At 37.4% G+C, this 22,884-nt stretch overlaps 1 protein-coding gene across 2 annotated transcripts in view; it reads left to right on the forward strand.

Moving 5' to 3' along the window:
• The window catches only part of wdpcp (WD repeat containing planar cell polarity effector), a 131,760-nt gene that overhangs the window by 62,416 nt on the left and 46,460 nt on the right, over positions 1–22,884 (forward strand). For both annotated transcript variants that reach the window (XM_002939317.5, XM_012963839.3), the window contains 4 exons: positions 4,481–5,090; positions 8,118–8,306; positions 16,577–16,700; positions 18,235–18,298. In XM_002939317.5, coding sequence (XP_002939363.1) covers positions 4,481–5,090; positions 8,118–8,306; positions 16,577–16,700; positions 18,235–18,298 — 987 coding nt within the window. The remainder of the gene's footprint in view (positions 1–4,480; positions 5,091–8,117; positions 8,307–16,576; positions 16,701–18,234; positions 18,299–22,884) is intronic.

Below are 22,884 nucleotides of genomic sequence, written 5' to 3' on the forward strand. Positions count from 1 at the left end.
CTAGCCAATGTTGCAAATATCGATAATATTATTCTGCCTCCTTTCTCTGTGGGATGAACACATTTATTCTACTTAAACACAATTAAAAAGAGCAATTTATGAAATTTGATTTATCCCCTTGTGCACAAAGAATGATGGGGATCATTTGCTGGAAATCATTGAAAGATTCCAGTGTTAAAATAATAGAACAAAAGCAACTTTTACCATTTATCAGCGGATATAGGTGAAAGCAGAAGAGAAATGAAATGCTATTTTCTTTTATTCAAAAAAAGTAACGGGCATTAATAATATATTAATAATATATATATATATATATACTGTATGTGTATATATAATATATGTATATACACACACAAGCCCTTACATGACTTAATAAATGGTTTGTCTTGAGGAGGGTTCCCCTGAGGGACTGAAACATCCCTTTTCATCATTTGTTCACCATTTATTAAGTCTTTTAAGAATTGTATATTTTATTTTAAATTGTATATGTTACAGTGATAGAGTGCTTGAATTACTGAATGTTGTGTGAAGTGATAAATGGGGACATACCTTTATATAATGTATTGCTTAAAGCCAGCCAGACAGTGCTCTTACAATGCATGTACTGCTAATAAAATTTTGGAAATGGAAAAACTGTCATCAAGTGCAAAAACAGAAGCAGTCTGAATGTAAGTTGTGGCAGCAGGCCAGGACAAACTTAGGTAATACTGAGATTACATCTTGATTTATTAGCCAAAAAGGTTGGGGGATGGGTGAAAGGTTTGTGTTTTAGCAAGAGTAGTCACTGCACTTCCCAATATACATAAATACACCTTCTCAACTTGTATAACATTTTCAAAGGGTGTTTTTGTACCCTTGTCAGCTAGCTGAGATACACCTGCAGTGAACATAAGCTCCATAATACACCTGCAGTCAACATGCGATACGAAACATCAAGACACTATTTAATTGAGATTTGGTTAAGAAGGAGTTAAAAGCAATAACTAGGCAGTATGTCTAAGGATAAGTGTATTGGCCCCTGAAGTTGTATTTGTAACAAGCAGTTGATGAGTCATTGCTGATGTAATGAACATTGAAGTTCCTTACTGCCTGTGACTCATTGCCATTTAGCCACAAAAGACGTAAGGCCATAGGCTGTGGGTTTATATATTTTATGCTATAATAAAGATTTTTGGTCAATTCAAGAGTGCAAAATGAATTTCTATATTTGCATTGCGGAACTGAGGCTTTTCCCTGCAGTTGTGCTTATTTTCTACAGCAGCATTTTGCACAGCTTCTGTATAAAGGGGAAAATTGTCCTTACCGCTTAACATTTTAAAATATATGGTGGGGATGCAGTGAGAGTGTTCATTCATACTGTCAGTCCCTACATTGACTTCAACTACCTAATTCACGATAAAATTACAACTACCAACCCTGAGGATCAAAGCAATCCCACATATGAGAGCTAATTCACCAGTTAGGCTCCATTAGGCTTTTTAGATAATTAAGATTACAAGCATGTTAATTTGTTTTTTTATTTGAAGCCTGTCTTAGAATTTTATTTGCTACATCCTACTAAAAGTTAATGTTACATTTTATAACAATGTATGACAGTGTATGTATGACTAATTTAACTGCCTTTCTATGAGGAGCTGAGCAGGAACCTTGATGCTGGAATGGCAGTTGATGTCAGTACCTCAAAGAAGGTTAATGATCAAATTGAGGAATATTATCCTAGAACATAATATTTGTACTTGGATAGAGAAATGGCTGAAGCATAGATTACAAAGAGTGGAGGTAAATGGAACTTTTTCTAATTGGGCCAGTGTTGTTAGTGGAGTACCACACATGCCTATTTTTGCTGATTATACTAAATTGCGTCAAAGTATAAGTTCCATTCAGGATGCTGCCACTTTTCAGAGCGATTTGACAAAATTGGAAAAATGGGCAGCAAAATGGAAGGTTCAGTGTTGAAAAGTGCAAAGTTATTTGGTAGAAATAATATAATTGTTATAGAGTTACACACTATATGGTAGTGTGTTGGGAGGATCCTTAGTTGAGAAGCATCTGGGGATTTTTGTAGATAAGTTTTATAATTCCAGGCAGTGTCATTCCGTGGCAAATAAAGTGCTGTTTTGCATAAAGACGGTATTAACTTAAGGGATGAAAACATAATTTACCTCTTTATAGGTCTCTGGTAAGGCCTCACCTTGAGTATGCAGTGCAGTTTTGGCCTCCAGTCCTTAAGAAGGATATTAATGAGCTGAGACATGCAAGTAAACTGTTAAAGGGTTAAACCATGAGGTTAGACTGTCAAGGTTGGGGTTGTTTTCTCTGGAAAAAAGGGTCTTACAAGGGGACATGATTACTCTGTACAAGTAGACAGGTAGGATTATAGACAGGTAGGGGGTGTTTATTTTTCCTCTTAAAAACGATCAGAGCACCAGAGGCCACTGCTTTAGATTAAAGGAACAGGACTTTCATTTAAAGCAGCGTAGGTGGTTTTCACAGTGAGGGCAGTGAGGTTGGGGAATGCCCTTCCTAGTGATGTTGTGATGGCAGATTCTGTTAATGCCTATAAGGGGGGCTTGGATGATTTCTTGAACAAGAATAATATCCAAGGCTTTTGTGATACTAAAATCTACAGTTAGTATTGATGTTGGTATATATACAGTGGAGGAAATAATTATTTGACCCCTCACTGATTTTGTAAGTTTGTCCAATGACAAAGAAATGAAAAGTCTCAGAACAGTATCATTTCAATGGTAGGTTTATTTTAACAGTGGCAGATAGCACATCAAAAGGAAAATTGAAAAAATAACTTTAAATAAAAGATAGCAACTGATTTGCATTTCATTGAGTGAAATAAGTTTTGAACCCCTACCAACCATTAAGAGTTCTGGCTCCCACAGAGTGGTTAGACACTTCTACTCAATTAGTCAACCTCATTAAGGACACCTGTCTTAACTAGTCACCTGTATAAAAGACACCTGTCCACAGAATCAATCAATCAAGCAGACTCCAAACTCTCCAACATGGGAAAGAGCAAAGAGCTGTCCAAGGATGTCAGAGACAAAATTGTAGACCTGCACAAGGCTGGAATGGGCTACAAAACCATTAGCAAGAAGCTGGGAGAGAAGGTGACAACTGTTGGTGCGATTGTTCGAAAATGGAAGGAGCACAAAATGACCATCAATCGACCTCGCTCTGCGGCTCCACGCAAGATCTCACCTCGTGGGGTGTCAATGATTCTGAGAAAGGTGAAAAAGCATCCTAGAACTACACGGGAGGAGTTAGTTAATGACCTCAAATTAGCAGGGACCACAGTCACCAAGAAAACCATTGGAAACACATTACACCGCAATGGATTAAAATCCTGCAGGGCTCGCAAGGTCCCCCTGCTCAAGAAGGCACATGTGCAGGCCCGTTTGAAGTTTGCCAATGAACACCTGAATGATTCTGTGAGTGACTGGGAGAAGGTGCTGTGGTCTGATGAGACCAAAATAGAGCTCTTTGGCATTAACTCAACTCGCTGTGTTTGGAGGAAGAAAAATGCTGCCTATGACCCCCAAAACACCGTCCCCACCGTCAAGCATGGGGGTGGAAACATTTTGCTTTGGGGGTGTTTTTCTGCTAAGGGCACAGGACAACTTATTCGCATTAACGGGAAAATGGACGGAGCCATGTATCGTGAAATCCTGAACGACAACCTCCTTCCCTCTGCCAGGAAACTGAAAATGGGTCGTGGATGGGTGTTCCAGCACGACAATGACCCAAAACATACAGCAAAGGCAACAAAGGAGTGGCTCAAGAAGAAGCACATTAAGGTCATGGAGTGGCCTAGTCAGTCTCCGGACCTTAATCCAATAGAAAACCTATGGAGAGAGCTCAAGCTCAGAGTTGCACAGAGACAGCCTCGAAACCTTAGGGATTTAGAGATGATCTGCAAAGAGGAGTGGGACCAACATTCCTCCTAAAATGTGCGCAAACTTGGTCATCAATTACAAGAAACGTTTGACCTCTGTGCTTGCAAACAAGGGTTTTTCCACTAAGTATTAAGTCTTTTCTTGTTAGAGGGTTCAAAAACTTATTTCACTCAATGAAATGCAAATCAGTTGCTATCTTTTATTTAAAGTTATTTTTTCGATTTTCCTTTTGATGTGCTATCTGCCACTGTTAAAATAAACCTACCATTGAAATGATACTGTTCTGAGACTTTTCATTTCTTTGTCATTGGACAAACTTACAAAATCAGTGAGGGGTCAAATAATTATTTCCTCCACTGTAGTTTATGTATGTGAGTGTATAGATAGGTCCGGATAGGTTAATGTGTGTGCTGGGTTCACCTGGAGGGGTTGAACTTGATGGACTTCAGTCTTTTTTCAACCTAACTATGTAACTATGCTTCCTAATAAATAACTTTTATTTAGTATTAGCATTCAAACTGTTTGCCGCTATTTTACAAAGCATTACTGATTTTTTTTTCTTTTGTTTTTAGGTTTTAAGCTATATACGGACTGAAGGAGATCTGCTTAATGCATGCTTTAGTATTAATCAACCTTATCAAATATATACAGTGGAGCACTCCTTAAACTCAAACAAAGAACCTATGGCTGACAGTTCCATCTATGAATGTGTTAGAAACAAGATCCAGTGTGTCTCCGTCACCAGAGTTCCTTTACGGTCCGGAGTGATAAGCTGTGCTGTGAATCCTTCTGAAGACAAACTAGTTCTTGGATGTGAAGATTCTTCATTAATTCTGTACGAGTCAGATTGCAAAATGACTCTCCTAGCCCAATCAGACGTGCTGCCTGATTTATTAAGATGGCACCCAAATGGCACCATATTTGTGGTTGCCAGCAGCCAAGGAGAATTGCAGATCTATGATATGGCACTTTCACCAATTAGAGCCCAGATTCTTGCAGAAGAAATTGAACCCAATTCAACCATACAAATCAGTAAACAATTTAATGTGTCCAGCAGGCTTCTCGAGATGCACTGGGCTGCTCCTCAGACCTTGTTACAAAACATGGATATGACAGATATCTATAATCTTCTTTATTTAAGGTTCGATTGCGGTCCTGTTGGAGTTTTACAGTTTAAGTTAGGTAGGTACATAGATGTGATCATTTTCATGTTGTTAGATTACTGGAAATGTAATAAGAATTCCTGAGTACCAGTAAGTTCTGAAGTAGTCCGAGATTGTGCCCGCCAACCCAGCTGCACTACTCTGCTTTTTCTGCAAAGGTACAGATAAGGGCAATAATGTGAGAGTCCAGTGGTGAGGTTCAGGAGGGGGCTGAAAGACTCTTAAGGGTTAATAATTTTTATTTATGCCTTTTTATCTATCTTAAATTAGAGGCTGGTTTGGTCTGTTTTTAGTGCAGCGGGCATGACAAAATCCAAGGTAAAACATTTTATTTCCAAAATGCTCTTTGACATTTATAACAATATCAACCTGTATCACATCTGTATGTTGGGTTTGATCAGGGAATGCAAAGCAGTATAGTAAGTTTTGTTTGTAGAACCAGAGAACAACAAAGCTAGAGGCAGGTGAAATATCCTGAAACACCAGTGACTTGTTTATGCTTTAGGTATTGCAAGGAATCAATCTTTATACTGCATATAGATAAGCGGTTTTAAAGAAGCTAGCTGTGTGCTGCTCTCTGGTTTGTTTGCATGTATACTGGTTTCTTACATCCATGTGTTACCACCCACATTCACTGGCTACTGTACTGTAAATACTTAGGGAATCAACATATGATTTTTGTTTGATTAACTTTTGTGTCACAATAAAAAGTATTTAGCACCTTCAAATTATAAAGTATGTTGTGTATTCAGATGCTCAAAATCCCAAATAAACCCCCTTTTTAAAGTTGTAACACAACAAAATGTCGAAACATCCAGGAGGTGTAATATTTATTCAAAGCAGTGCAGATCTGCAAAATATTCTTACCCGTCCAATTACACTGAATCAAGCTGTTCATTTTATAATATTGTGACTTTGACACCCTCTTAATTACCTTTACCTATTATACAGATGGCATTGCTAAAGTGGCCTTTGTTTTTTCCTTAGCTTTCCCTAGTGACTACTTGCTGCAAAAAAATAAAAAAAAATTCTCATGAGTTGCTATCTCCAGCACATTTGTATACTTACTCAGGCCCGCATACTCACAGTGCAGGGATTTAGAGGCCTTCCAGCTAATTGCCATCTTGTAAATTTAATTGGACTGCCTCCCTAGGCACTGTTCTTAAATCAATTAGTCCACGAGTTGGCTGTCACCTCTTTTTCCAAAGCAGGTCGCTTGGAAGTGCACTATACAAGAGAGGTCAAGCTTCTAAAGAAAAAGATGTTTCACCTCAACCGTTGAGATGTGTCACATTTTAAAATTCATTTTTGCATTAAGATAAAGTGTTTCTTGTAGTTAAAGACTGGACTTTCCCTTTTCAATTCATTATGCCAGTCAGAATATACTTTATAGGATCGTTACTGATTTTTGGTTACTGTCTCCTTTGTGTCACGCTAACAAGGTTAAGCAGTGCTCTGGCCAGGCTCTTCTTGTTAATGAGATCAATTGACTTCTGGGGATGCATCAGCTGATAATAATAAATCCCTTCCTTATTATTTTGCAAGGTTTGTGGTTTTGGTCCTTGCCAATGAGATCAAGTACCATGAACAACTGAAAAGGAGAATAAGAAAAAAATTACTTTTGGGATATTAAGGAGATGCATTTTGTAAACCATTTTGATTGAAGAAGTCTAGACTTTGTTAATATTTGTTTGTACTTCTAGTACAAGATTCTCCAAGTGGAGGCAATGGACCATATACATTTGCCTGTGTTTAATTTATGACCACCAGTTTCAGTTATACAGTATGACTATTTATATCATATTGCCTGTACCTTTAAGCATGGATGGTGTTTGTACCATCCATTAATGGCTGTATTCCAGTGTTATTGGATTATCAGAGCTGTCATCAGAGGTCAACTAAATGCTGCTACTAACATGAGTGCCACTTAATAGCTAAAATGCCCCTATACAGTGTACAATATATAATTTATTTGTGTAATAAAATTAAAAAAAGTATATTTAGCATTTATATTTGTATATAAAAACTACTACTTTTAGTTTGTTTTACTGTGTTTCAAAGCTCTCATGATTCCCTCACCCTAGGCTGATAGTGCCGGTGTCCTTGTTCAAAGGGACCAAGTGGTTGATACAGTTTATTCCTATGCCATTGGTAATTTAGGGGCATGTAATTTAGTGACAGATTTTTTTCATTTTAAAAATTGTGGGGGGAAAAAAAATCACAAAAACAATTTCACATGAGTTTGCGTGGTGATCGCTAGCTTATTCAGAAAAAAATGAATTGGTTCACCCTGATCAGTAAAATAGCAGTGAAAAACCTCAATCACAAATTAAATTTACATTTTCAATGAGGCTGTATAATTTCAACTGTTTTAAGTCTCAGAAAACAAAACGTGAACACCAACTTGCTTGAATGCTGAATGTACACTTTATAGCTTTTATAGCACCTTGGCAGGTTTTAGGAGAAAAGTTCCATATGAATTTTTGATATTTTTTTTTATATGATAAATGTGAATGTTAAAGTTTTTTAAAAATGTGATCACAATACAGTCAAGATTGATTTGTGGCAAAAACACAATCTCAACTATTTATAAATCAGGCCCTAAGTATTAGCAGAGGAAGCACAATATATATAATTTTTTCTAATTTTATTGTATTATATTTTTCAACAAGGATAACATTGATACATATTGTCAAACAGACGATGGCCAATAACATGGATACAACAGAAGGAAATAAAAAGTAATAAATAAATAAATAAAATTGAATAAAATCAAATAGAGTAATGGTATCCCTATATAAAACATTTTGCATATATTTTTTAGGTTTCTCTAATTCAAGAATTAATAAAAGTCCACAAAATATTTTTTAAAGCATATAGTTTAGATTTAGCCAATTAATAGCAATTTTTCAAGGATTCAGATGCAGTCATGCCAGCCAGATTAAATCCAAACCCTTAAAATTAGGTATACATTTTGTTCACGGTTTGGCCAAATAAATAAGAACATGTAAGATCTAACATGAATTTAAAACATGTTTTTTTGTAGGTGCTGTTTCTAAAGGGCAACTTGGCCCAGTGGAGATAATTTCTCAGTACATCCGCCATGACGAAGTAGATGAGGCTGTTGGCTTGTTGAGCAGTATGAATTGGAATACTATGGGGCATCACTGTTACACATCAATGACTGCTATTGTGAATCATCTTCTAAGGCAAAGGCTTACACCAGACAGAGAAGGTTTGTAATGTTTTAGTTTTTTTTGTTTTCCATTTTCTAATGATATTGCTTATAGAATTAAGAAACAGAAAATGGTTTTATATAAAACCAGCAGATTATTATTTTATCCATAAATATTTTTTACAATTATACATTTTGTTTAACACTAATGGATGTATACATAAAATTATAATTTTGACCACTGTCTAGTGAGAAATCAGATGGTAGTTATGATGTATTGTGTACGTCAGTAATTCAAAATCCTACTAAACATAAAAATAAGAGATATGATGACTTTGTGTAAAATCTGCTGCTTTCCACTTAATTGTCACCTCTTTAATCCATTGTTTTTTTGTGTTGTAGAAATGAGCAGGTTTCACTGCTGTTGGGCATTCTTTTATCTGAGCTTTCTTTAGTGTTGTATGTGTATGTAACTTTTTTGGGTACCTTGTCAGTGATCACTTGTAATATGTTGGTTGGCCCAAAAGCTGTGGGTTCCATGTGTTCAAGCCGACAACTTGCCCCAGAGGCGGGCAGAGGGCTGTATTTGTCCCCAGCCTAGTTTCTTCCTGATTTAGGGGCTGATTTACTAATCCACAAATCCGTATCCCGAATGGGAAAAAATCGGATTGGAAACGAACATTTTGCGATTTTTTCGTATTTTTTGAGTTTTTTTTCATCGCCGGCGCGACTTTTTCGTAGCCATTACGACTTGCGCGAATTGTCGCAACTTTTTTGTATTGAGCGCTAGTAAACGGCGGGCAAACCTTTACGATTTTTTCGCGACGGCTACGAAAAAGTCGCGACAATTCGCGCAAGTCGTAACGGCTACGAAAAAGTCGCAACGCTGACGAAAAAATCGCAAAATACCGATCATTACGAAAAAAACGAATTCGGACGCTTTCGATCTGTTCGTGGATTAGTAAATCGGCCCCTTAGGGTTGCCACCTTTGCTTCGTAGGTACTCCGGGCAGGGAGTTGGAGAGTGACATCATAGGAGTGGGGCAGTGACGTTATAGGGCAGGGCGCTGATGTCATGGGGTGGGGCTATGATGTGGCGATTGCCCTATTACTGCATCAAACTTGGGAAGTCCTGCCCGGTTTTCTATATTGGGATAACCGGCCAGGCAGTTTTTTACCCAAACAGCCCTACAGAAAACTGGGCTGTCTGGGCCGAAGCTGGACAGGTGGCAACCCTACCCTGACCTCTCTGCCTTGTTTGAAACCCACTAGTGACAGGGCTTGGTTTATTTAATTATATACTTGTGTTCACCCTGCCCTTTTCAATCAGAGAAGGAGCAGGACGAACACAGAGCTGTCAACCCCCCCCCCATTTCTTTGAGAGTTACCTGATTTTGAGGGCTCCCCCCTGTTCTCATGTTCCCCAGCAGTATTCTCCTGCTTTTTCCAAAGTCTCACAAAGTCCCGCAGTAAATTTTGCGCTTGCATGCACAGTAAGCATTCAGTGATGTAATTTGATGCATTTGTGCATGTGTGGGTAGAATTTTTCATCTTCAGCGGCTATTTTGCGCATGCATGTGATGTCACTTCCAGAATCGTGCGTGAAAATGGCAGCGTACATCAGTGTCATTTCCCCCCGAATGTCATATCTGTTTGATTGACAGCTCTGCAAACGTGGTATCTAAATCTATATTGTGGGCTGAATTGGGCCCAACTTGAGTTAGGACGGGTCAGGGTCAGGGTCAGGGTCAGGTGCGGATTGACCCACGCATCACTAATGAACAGCTCTTTAGTCTAATTCACTTAAAGGAATGGTTCAGTGTAAACATAAAACTGGGTATAAAGATGAAGTGCAAACTAAAAAATGTTTTCAATATAGTTAGCCAAAAATGTAATCTATAAAGGTATGGCCACATGGGACATAACTGCTTAGGCTCAACTAAGGCAAGATTTAACAAACGGCAAAAGATTTGCACGGATATTGACAAATCCAGCACAAGCTATATTTTTACAATAACTGCATTGTGGGTGATAAACAGAATTGCACTGGATTTATGTGCTTTGCATGTAGCACCACCTTAGTAAATGAGCCTTAAAGGGATACTGTCATGATTTTTATGGTATACTTTTTATTTCTAAATTACACTGTTTACATAGCAAATAATTTACTCTATCATTTAACATTTTATTCTTGAACCAACAAATGTATTTTTTTAGCTGTAATATTGGTGTGTAGGCGCCATCTCAGTGCATTGTGCCTGAGTCTGAGCTTTCAGAAAGAGGCAGCGCTTAACATTAGAACTGCTTTCAGGTTTGATTGTTTCTCCTACTTAAAGGAACTGTAACACTTAGGGCTCTGGCACACGGGGGAGATTAGTCGCCCGCGATTTAACTCCCTGTTCGCGGGCGACTAATCTCCCCGAGTTGCCTTCCCCTGCCATCCCACCGGCGAACATGTAAGTCGCCGGCAGGGAGTTCGAGTTCGTGCGACTAATCTCCCCCGTGTGCCAGAGCCCTAAAAAATAAAAATGTTTTAAAATAATTAAAATATGATGTACTGTTGCCCTGCACTGGTAAAAGTTGTGTGTTTGCTTCAGAAAGACTACTATAGTTAATAGAAATAGCTGCTATGTAGCCATGGGGGCAGCCATTTAAATTGAAAAAGGAGAAAAGGCACAGGTTACATAAGAAGAAAACAGATAAACTGTGTAGAATACAATGGGAATCTATGCTACTTATCTGTTATCTGCTTAGTAACCTGTGCCTTTTCTCCTTTTTTCAATTTAAATGGCTGCCCCCATGGCTACACAGCAGGGTATTTATATAAGCTGTAGTAGTGTTTATGAAGAAAAGAGAAAAGAGCAATAGTATATAATATATTAATTATTTTTATACACTTTCATTTTTTGGTGTTACTGTTCCTTTAATGTAACTGGAGGAGTCCCGAGCCTGACTTGAATTTCTTACTGTTGAGGGCTATTCTGATACCTACTGGGAGCTGCTATCTTGCTCCCTTCCCATTGTTCTGCTGATCGGCTGCTGGGAGGGGGGTGATATCAATCCAACTTGCAGCGCAGCAGTAAAGTGTGACTGAAGTTTATCAGAGCACAGGTCACATGGCTGTGGCACCCTGGGAAGTGAAGAATATGGCTAGCCCCATGTGAAATTTTAGAATTAAATACAAAAAAAAAATCTGTGTTTTTGAAAAATGGATTCCAATGCAGGATTCTGCTGGAGAAGCTCTATAATCTGAAAAAAACATGTTTTCCCATGACTTATCAGCTACTTCTAGGTATTTTTAGAGAGAGACTGTAAATTACCAGGGTTGGACTGGGGGGGTGCAGGGCCCTACGGGGCTACCACACAGGGGCCCTGCCCCCCGCCGGACCTGCCTCCGCACCCCCTAACCCCCCCGCAGGGTCCCCCACTCGACGTTCTCCTCTGAGCGTGCATAAGTTTAACTCGTCAGGGGAGGAACGGTCGGCTGGGGGAGCGCTGGCAAGGGTCAGGTCCAGGCCCCCGGGTTGTTTCCTGGCAGCTCAGTTCCACCCTGTATAGGACCTGTTCTCCAGAATACTTTGGATCTGGGGTTTTCCGGATAAGGGATCTTTCTTAAATCTGGATGGCCATACCTTATGTCTACTGAAAAATAATTGAAACAATAAATGGGGACCTCTCCCCACTGTTCCGTATGGGAGTTCTAAGTTTGGCGCTTGCGCATTAGCGTTTGCGCGTGGGGGAGGGGCTTGTTCGCGCATGCGCGCTCTTGTGGTGGGGCTGAATGGGGGCGGCTTTGGGACGCCCCCAGAAGAAATCCGGCCCATACATGGCAGATAAACTGGATTCAGGGGCTGAATCGTCAGCTTAAATCTGCTCATGTATGGCCTGCTTTAGAAGTTATGCCCTTTAACATAGTTCATGTGAATGTTAGCTAGTGGATTCAAATTCCCATAGTGTTTCCTAAAACCCTTTTCTTGTGGTGCTCTTATTACAGAGATGATAGCTTTTTGTTGTGTTATTTTTCTTTTCACAGTACCAAGAGAGAGACTCATATGCAAACACATTTCTTTCTCAGCTCAAATTTATTATATCTAAATCTAACAATTTTGAGATGCATGGTAATTTGTTTTCTTTTTATTAGTGGAACCTAGTGAGTGCTTTTTATTTATCGGGATGCAACGGTTATTTTTCTCTTCATTGCCAGCTTCAAGCTGAGTTTTCTAATGAATCTGTAGCTCGGAAGGTAGTTACTTGTATTCTGTGTAGGTTGAAACATTTTAGCAACACAAAACATGCTGTCAGGAAAACAGCAATGGCAGTGGAGTAAACCTTCCTTTTTATCGTACCATTCAGTTTTAATCTAAATTGACTGCTGTTCCTCGGAAAAATGTAGTACAGTTCAGGTTATCTTGTCCTCTTTATGCACAATGTTGGAAAGGCTAATTACCGATGTTTTCACTCAGCAGACAAATTAATGAAGTTGATACAATTTCTATGAAACACTTTATTCCAACAAATGTATTTTTGACTAAGTTGAAAGTTTTTTATTTTTATACAGCAAAAAAATGATATTTTGTTACTTGTTCTGTTTTTCATTCATCAAATCTATATCATGATCTTGATAAAAATATTTTTTTTTATTTGAATGTATTACCTCCTCTTCTAAGATGCGATGGGCTATATTTTTGTTTGAAAACCATACATATTAAAAATTAGAGATAATGGCGAGGATAAATATTGCATGCAGACAGGGCTGATCTTATAAACTATGGGGCCCAATTGAGACCATTTTGCCAGGGCCCCTTACACAAGGTGTTACCAGCTGGCACAGGGTTCCAGGGCTTGATGGACAAATAGTCCCTGCCTCTCACTCTCTCCATGTGGCCAATGATGTAACCTGGGACAGCTTTATGTGCTTATTCCTGCTGATGTAAGGCCCAATAGGTCCAAAGGCCAGCCCTGGATAGCGGCATGGCTATTTGTGGCTGCAGCACCAATGGAACTTGCTAAATCCCAATCTGAGCCGCTCTGTGTCTATTCCACTGCAGAACATTTTTCTGGATTCATACTCTCTTTTCTGGATTCATACTCTCTATTTATTAAACAGTCCCCCTAACTATACAGGTCTTGGTGCAAGCAGTGGGCTTTAACCCTGTATATTTATTTTACACAGTTAGGACACACCAACCACTCATATGTAACAGACAAGAGACCTTTTTCCTATAAATGGGAAGAGGAAGGATAGCCTAGTGGGTATCCTGGTGCGGGGCCCCCAGTTGTTGAGGGGCCCTATTGGGACCAATAGATCGAATTGGCCTAAGGCTGGCCCTGCATGCAGACTGTGTAAAATAATCAAATATTTCCAAAAATAATGGATAATTTATAAAACCAGCATTAGAAAATCATGTATGGACCTGCCTTTTTTCATGCAGCATTAGAGCATGCACACCAAGGATGGGACAAAAATCAATACCTTGGTACAAATAACAATCTTTATTCACAGTGGTTAAATACTTCTGACACATTTCATGCCTTGGGCACTTATTTATACACAAAGTACAAGAAACAGAAACAAAATTCAACTGCCAATTTTTTTTTTAATATTAAAATATTAACATTTAATATGTAATAATTTTTAGGTACAGTGTCTTGCATATGTTTACTGAGTAATCTCAGTAATCTACAAACAATTTATAGGTTAATTTCTGATTTTGCTTTATATTATCATATAAATTATAAGATCACAGATCTAAAATGTAGTATCTAGATTTGTTTTTGGACAAACTTGTTCAACCTCAGTTAAGGCCAATTGTGGCTCTGTTTCTTCCAAAGCCAGGCTATGGAGTATTGGAGCTCAAGTCAATACTATTTGCCCCCCCCGTGCCCTGACTGCCTGCCCTCAACCATTTGTTTTCTTTCCACCCCACTATCATTACCCTTTGTTGCTTCTCTACTTCCAAGTTCAAAGTTCCATTTATTAATGTTTTTTTCACATTTAGGGGCTAATTTACTAAAATTCGTTTTTTTCTGACCTTGAAAGACATATAAACATGACATGGTATAAATTTGAATTAAACTTGATAATTGTTGTATGTATAAAACGTCACAATAATACTTTTATTGGTCATATGAAAATTTCGAGTTTACATTCGAAAATCCCAAATTTTTCGAGCTGAAACTATTGTTAAAATTTTAAAAACTTTAAACAGACGTTAGTTTCCATGAGTCCTCTTTATTTTTCCCAAACAGGAGTTGCTCCAGCAGCCATTTTAGGAGCATTGGGGCTCATTCTTGGAAAACAATGTGCTTAAGTTTCACTTGAAACTGGGTGAAATAGAAAACAATGTTGTATTAATTTCTCCTTGAAAACATGTGAAAAAGAAAACAACGAGGGGATTAACTCCCCTTAAAAATGTGTGAAATAGAAAACAATGAGAGGATTAAGTTCCCCTTAAAACTGGGTGAAACAGAAAACAATGAGGGGATTAACATCTCCTTGAAGGACTGACTGTTCTATTCCTCTGTTATTCTTAGCCTCAATAGGACTCAATGTTACTCAACAGATCAAACCTGACGATTTTTTTTTTTTTTTTTACAAATTATGGGTTTTATTTTCGAAAAACTCGAATATTTCGGGACAATGTTCTTAAATAGAGTACTGGTAAAACCTATTTGTAAATCTGAAAAATATCTAGTAAAGAAAAATAAAGTACAAAAAAAAAAATCAACTTTTTGTCAAAAGTGCTTAGTAAATGTGCCCCTTATTCTCATTTCCCAGTCATTAGAGTCTTATCAATTAACATTTTTTGCATTTCCAGGCTCACTATTAGCTCTAGTCCACCAAATGGACAAAAAAATCTATTTATAATTTTTGTATAAGAATTCTACATACCTCTAGCAGGAGTAGTAGGAGTACTGTACCCTCTATTATCTAAAATAATTGTATATTTTGTATAATTGTATATTGTATATTTATTATAAGATTTTCTTCTTGCAGAAGTAGTTTTTAATGAGGATAAAACATGGTGCAGGTGCAACCTGCCCCGGACTTTGCACTTAGGTGAAAAACTCAGGGCAAGGGAGAACCAGCTTCCAAACAAGAAAGCATTATGCTTAACAAACAGTCCTGTTGACCCGGGTGCTCCCGCCCCGAGTCCGTAGCCAGGGGACAAATTTCGTCACAAAACTTGTGTGAAGATATCTGTAAATTTTGCTAACTACTGGTAAAACAAGCAAGCAGACCCTCGCACTCCATTGCTGAATGGGACAGTGATAAAAGGATATGATTTGATTTCGGCTTTTGTTTTGGGTTTTTTTTTGTAAAAGGAACACTTTAATAGGAATATTTTATTTTTATTTTTTTAAATGAAGGTTATATTTTAAGAGCTTATAGCTGATTAAAATGGTCTGCCATTCCTGAGGCATGTTTGATTAAAAAGCATTTGCAGATGAAAATTCAGATGGTGGGCTACCATGTTCTGTTGGGCCTGGTCAGTTGCTAATAAATACTCATTTATTGAAACACCCTGTTAAAGAGTTTTTGAATATGAGAAGATGTTTACCAGTCCACACTAAGGCCGTGCACACACAAGTAAAGCCAGTTTATTGATAAATGGGGCCCTAGGCAGGGTGGTGCTTTTGAGGCAGGCATCTAAAACAGAGTGCTGCCCACCTCCCTCCACCTAAGCAGCAGCATTGCCAACACTATTGCCTTCATGCTGGGGCATAACTGCAAGTAAACTTATTAGCACTATAATTAGCCATGTGTGCATGAAAATAATCTGTATAGACGGATAGATGGTACCCAAAGTGATCCTGCATTCTTCTAGCTAGAAGGCAGGGTTCTTTCAAATTTTTTTTTTTACTCCTGTACTGTTTGGTCCCGATAAGAAAATAACGCACATTTCCACGTTCATCTCCTCTAGCATGTTTTGTTCTATTTTAAATTATTATGTTGTTCAGGTATGGGATCCGTTATCCAGAAACCCATTATCCAGAAAGTTCAGAATTACAGAAAGCCCATCTCTCATAGACTTCATTTTAATCAAATACTTAGATTTTTAAAACTGAATTCCTTTTTCTCTGTAATAATAAAACAGTACCTTGTACTTGATCCCGACTAAGATATAATTAATCCTTATTGGGGGCAAAACAATCCTATTGGGATTATTTAATGTTTTATTGATTTTTAAGTATGAAGATCCAAATTACAGAAAGACCCTTTATCCAGAATACCCTTGGTCCCGAGCATTCTGGATAATAGGTCCTATACCTGTATCATGTCTGTATGTCTTATATAACACTGTCATTTGCATGTTTGAAATCCACAGCTCAGCTAGAAGCAAGCCTTGGAACTTTCTATTCCCCAACAAGACCTCTTCTGGATGCCATAGTACTGGAATACAGAGATCCAATAAGTCGATATGCAAGGAGGTTCTTCCACCATTTGCTAAGGTGAAGAAAAAAATGTAACTTTATTATGTCATCATTTTGTCCATTAAAAAAAGACTTTAGAAGAAGAGAAAATCTTTTTTTGGGGTTCGGTTTTCTTTTCCAGCCAAGTGCTATCCTACCTATTTTGAGTGTCCTTAACACATAATTTGGCATTAGCTGTGTAGGCACAGTTATCCATTTTTCCAATACTCCTCACAATTTCTATAAACACTTGAGAAACTGTAGGGCAACAGAGATTGAAGGAGGATAGGAACAACTATAGACAAGCAGCACTAAAAGGAGCTGATGAGTTGCAGTTAACAACTGCATAAAGTTGCACAAAAAATTGCACAATTTTCCATTCATTTCCAAGCCATTATACACACGTTGAGGCAGATTTACTAAAACTCTGACATGTCTCATTTTGTTTTATTTTAAAATGTGAATAAACTCGTTTCCATGAATGTCTGGCATTTTCTAAAAAATCTGAGATGAAAAAATCTGTGCAGGAAAATTTTTTTAACTTTTTCGAATTATCGCACAAGAAAACAGCAGCAACAATCCAAAACCTCCAGAGAAGGGAATTGACATCTGCCATTGACTTCTACATAATCTTGGCAAGCTTTAACTGGAGAATTGTCAGATTTGGAAAATCTCGGAAAAGTTACGACTTTTAGCTGAATCAGAAAAAAAAAGTTAGTTAATGCCCCCCCCCCCCCCCCGACTGTCCCATGTCCTCAGAAAAAAATTAAATTTTTCTAAAGATATGCTTTCCATGGACCCCTAACAGTTCACCAATAGCGATGAGTGAATCTGTCCCATTTCGCAGAAAAGTTTGGGAAACAGCACAACTTTTTTTGTTATGCGCATGACTTTTTTGATGCAACTACAACTTTTTTGGCACTGCACATTTTCACAGCCTGGCAAAAAAATTGCTAATTACTACTCACCAATTTCCTAACTCTCAAACCCCTTTGGTAGTTTTCTTAGAGATCATCTAGAGATTTTATAGATGTTGCATCATCAGCCAGAAAGTATTGCTATATGTTGTGCTGTATGTTTTGTATGTAGTATGTTTTTTGCTGTGCTGAATATGTCCCTTACATTGGGGGAATAGGAAATTAAAAGAAGGGGATATTTATTTGAAAAAATGATTAGGGAATTTAAAAGGTTTACACAATGACAGCAGCCTTTCACTTGATATTATTAAGTATTTTATACTGTTCTTCAGACATTTGCCCTAGATTCTTCCACCAGATTGCAGGTTTATGTGCCATAATGGGACATAATTATCTCACCTGATTTATTCTTTTTAAAACAATATTGTCATGCCCTGTATGAAACCAGGAAATGGAAAACCAACAAAAAATATAATTGACCGAATATTTACAGGTCTGCACAGAAATTACAATATTTTATATTTATATACAGGTATTGAACAAACGCAACTAATTTGACTGTTCAGAATTATGTATACAGGGCCTCGGTGGTGAAGTACATGCAATAGATAGCTTTCTTGTATCATTTAAATGGTTTTTGAACTATTTATACACAGGTACCAAAGGTTTGAAAAGGCTTTCCTGCTTGCAGTTGATATTGGTGCGCGTGACCTATTTATGGTAAGTCATTTGGCAATTATTTTAAGGTTTACAATGTTTACAGCTTCCCCAGGCCTGGGGACCTTAGGGGCACATTTAGCCACAAATAAATAGATCTGTAAATGTAAAAGTAAAATTGAAGTAAAAAGGGGCCAATTTAATATCCTCACATGTAGGGGGCAAGGGATTTAGCTGGTGAGGGGGCGAATTAACAAACTAGGGGTAATCAGAGACATTAATCTGTGGGGATATCTATGAGGGCATCTGCATTAAAGTATATATTAGATATTCCTCTGATTAAGTGATTGTTTTAATGGCTTTGTACACACAATACTTACAGCAATTTAGTTTTCAGATCATCCTACATCCTAGAAATCATAATTCTTCTCACTCCCTGATCACTATGAAAATGACATTCTAAAGCTTCTTGAGATGCTCCTATAACAACAAAGCTGCAACGCCGGCACAAGGGGTTTTACATTTCATTCACTCACTGCCCCTCCTATTTAATTATCTGCAGAAGCAAAATAACCATCCTCTAAATACTGCCCTGTGGAAAGCTCCACATGAGGTCCTTGTTTTAGAAATCTGTGCACCACAATGACTCCGTTAGGTAAGATGTCCAAAGCCAGTTCTGCTTCCCTTGTCTCCCAGCATGTTATGGCCACACAGGCTATTTCTTTGTTTCCAGTCCAACAAAAGGAAGAAAACTGTTACAAAACCTTTTCATGGACTTATTTACTTAACTTGATCTAATGTTTTGAGTTGCAGATGTTAGTAATATTTATCCCCTAGTCACTCCACCTTCTAGTCTGATCTCTTCATTTAAATTATAAATTAAACTTTTTTATTACCTTTGTAATATTTCTTATTATCAACATCATTATTAGTACTTTAATTTAATTAGCAGATAATCAAAAATGCGTTACTTATTTTTTAAGATTTGATCTTAAAAAATGTGTCTATCACCTTACTGGATGTGAACTGCTTATTGCCACTTAAACAAACAGTTCACATTTGATTGACCTTTCGATCACCGTGGTTTATATATCAGTAGTGGGCAAATTCGTTTTATTGTAGTAACCCATTGCAGTTAATTTCTGATTAGTTGATATGGTAAGTTGCAGTAGGGAAATCACTATTAATAAATGAGCCCAACTGTGTCATTGTGATAGAATGTATGATATGTGACAGTCAAGGGTATAGGTCACCTTTTAGCACCTTCAGATGTCTTCAGTTCGTTTGTTTTCAAATAGTACATCAGAAATAATTGCTTTCTGGTTGCTTCTGATTTTTTTACTAAGATACAAAGTTTGAATCTTCTACTCTCTCATGTTTCCCTGAAACAGTCCAGTAAAGGAGGGGAAACTGACTCTGTTAATCAGTGGTTGTTGGACATTTTCAGTTCAGTGTATAATTAATTCAGCTATACTTACAAGAATATCTAAGAAAATTATTTTTTGCCCCAAATATGGTTTTCTCAGTAAATTGCATCTGTCAATGGGAAAATGTGGAATTAAATTAGGAGATAATCTTTTCTCATCAAGTTGAATCTAGCCAGTTGTGCCCAAATGCCCAATGTATCTTGCCTTGGAACCTGCACTATCTGTTTATTTGCCTTTATTTAAATGGAAACCCCTCTGTCCACTAGAAGTGAGTGAGTCTTTTTCTGAACCACACTATAAGCCTTGTTTTACCAGCAGTCTGTTTTTAACAAAATAAAATATTTGTATTTTTAATTTATCGTAGAATATACTCATTTATTTTGAGTCACAAGGGTTTCCCCCAAAACAATTTCATTAAAGAAAGAATGACTGCTATTGTTTTTTTTTTCAATATCCTATTTAGGGCTACTAATTAGCTCATAACAGCATTCAGTGAAAGTTTGGAGCTAAAGGGACTTTGGATCAATATTAGGTTGTCATTCACCTTCTGTTCACTCTTGTACCTGACATGTCATGCCACCCAATTACTAAACATGTAATCCCCAATAGAGTTCTTCCCTAACATGTGACGACAGACCATGTTTCACCTAACCATCCTTTACCACCAGCTGGTCAGTGTTGACCAAGTTGATGGAAAACTCTATATTCCTCACCAGCTGAAGCAGTGACCCAGTGTACAGTTTTATCTCTGATTCCATGAATCCCATCATGATACATGGGCCAGTATCGTGCACCTCTATAAAAAAAAATCATAAATAAATAATATCTGAGGATGTGACAGTGTCAGTGCCCTCTGCAACTGTTATTGACTGCTACCTCAAACCACCCAGACACTACCTGAAAAAGATTGTTGCTCAAAACCCAGCCGACAAAACCATTTCGCTAATTTTTTAATGCAGCCGCTAGTGTAGTTGCACATAAATGGGCCCACGCATTGCATATATTAACACTATTTGTTAAAGGTTATTGTACCCAAACACTTTATTTGCATGGAAGAATTGTGGTAAAGCTGGTACAAACTTAACCAAAAGATTTAAAGCTGTAAGCATAAACTAATGTCATGTAATGTCATGTAATCCATTATTTTGGGATTCAGCCAAACCCAAAATCTTCCTTAAAAAAATTCTCAACTTCCGTGTTTGTATGAAGAAAAGTTATGTGATGTTAAGGATTCGGATTCAGTTTGGTCAGGATTCAGCTGAATCCTGCTGAGAAAGGTAGAATCCCGAACTGAATCCTGGATTCTGTGCACCCCTAATAAATATATCACAAAGAGCACAATTTCACTACAGAATTCATTATTTCCTAAAATTATAAAATTGATCAAGTTTCTGAATGATTTTATTAAAAGTATGAGGATGATATGTGATATTTATGGAAATTTGCAAATAATAATTTGCTCTTCTGTATAACCTTAAGCATATTGTCCCAAAAAAGTGCAGAAACTTCTAATTTAAAGAGAGGTTTAAGTAGCAAAGATAAACTTGTAAGGATAATATAATTAACCTTCACATCCTATTTGGTGTGAAAAAGCAGGATGCTGAGATCATGTAATTCTATGTCTCCTGTGTTTTCTAGGCCAAAGAAATATTATATAGCATCTAGTACACAGGCCTGTAGACCAAATGGATGCTTACCATTCATGGGCCATATATGTGTATGACCACTATTGCTTTGGAAGAGGTGAAATGGAGCCGCAGAAATTTTTGATTAACATAAAGAGGACTTTAATATCTTTTGGCCAAGCCACCAAAATATTCTGTCTAGACTTTTATTCTGTTCTATTGATCTGAATGCCTCAGTGACTGGCCATACATGCCCAAATGTTTAGGCAACATGGTTGAAACTGGCCAGACTGTCTTATCCATTTCTGGGAATGCATGGCCAGCTTAATTATGACAGCATAGATTTATTGAATCCCACTGTAAATGCTAGGAGAAAACCTAGAGAGCCCTCCCTGCTGTGCCACTTACGACTGTTTGGCTGCCCAAACCCTCCAATGACTTCATGCAATGACCCCCTGCTGGTTTCATGTAATAAGATTATAAAACAATGGGAGGTGATAAGCTTGAAGTTGGCAAACCAGCTTGAAAGGCAGTGGCATCTTGGGCAATGGCAAAAGTCAAGCTGAGCCAATTATGCCTTCACAGGAGCACAAGAATTACAAAATAAACATACAATACATTTAGCATTGAATATATTGATTAGACAAATCACTTGAACAGAAAATGTGGACCTTTAGTAGTCTGGAGCAATGGAATGTGTGTTTTATAATCTTATATACTCATTTTTGCACCTCTACCGCCAAGGCTTTCCCAGTAGTTTCATATTTATTCTGTATAAGTTTGCACAGCATTATATTGGCTAGTTATTGAATGATTAAATATTTATTGTGCGGTAAAAACAAACAAATCTCATATGACAGGATACTGTTGGTATTCAGTAGTGTGCCAGGTTTCTTCCTTATATTTTATTTTCCTCTTTTTATTTATATATACTATAGGTAACCACCTTAACACTCCTGGCATTTGTGGCACAGCCCTGCTTTGATGACTTTGTTTCCTGTTTGTCTACAATTTGTTCTCTCAGCTGTCATCTTATCTTCCGTATGAGATGTGTTATTTTCTTAGCCATATCTTTTTTTTATTTCTTAGGTACATTAGTTCATCACATTAAATCTTATGACAAGCAACACTTTTAGTTTTAACAACATATGCCACCTTGAACTAATGCTGTTATTTCAAAGCTGCATAAATGTGATTTCGAGAAATATCATTTTCTGGGTAATTTGGCCCTTACATGGGCATTTTTCTTTTCAGGTTTGAGCTCATCTAAAAACATGAATTGGTTCTTGAGCATGTTTGTGTGGAGGTCCCCCTGCCACTGCTTCATATGCATCAATTAGTGCCTTTTTAAATTAAATTACACTAATGTAACACTGTAAAGTGTTTTTCCACAGTTTACACTGGTTACAGTGGATAATAATGCTCCAAGTGTCATTAGTCTAATAATATTAAAAACCATTAAAAAATAATAATAATAATGTTAAATACAGGATTCTAGAGGATCTAAAACCTACCTAAAGTTAATTAGAGAGCATCCTTATCTGTGTTTTGGGTGAGCCACTATATCTTTTTTATTTTCGCACTATTAAAAGTGAGC

The sequence above is a fragment of the Xenopus tropicalis genome, chromosome 5, assembly GCF_000004195.4.
Source record: "Xenopus tropicalis strain Nigerian chromosome 5, UCB_Xtro_10.0, whole genome shotgun sequence".
NCBI classification, from domain to species: Eukaryota; Metazoa; Chordata; class Amphibia; order Anura; family Pipidae; genus Xenopus; species Xenopus tropicalis.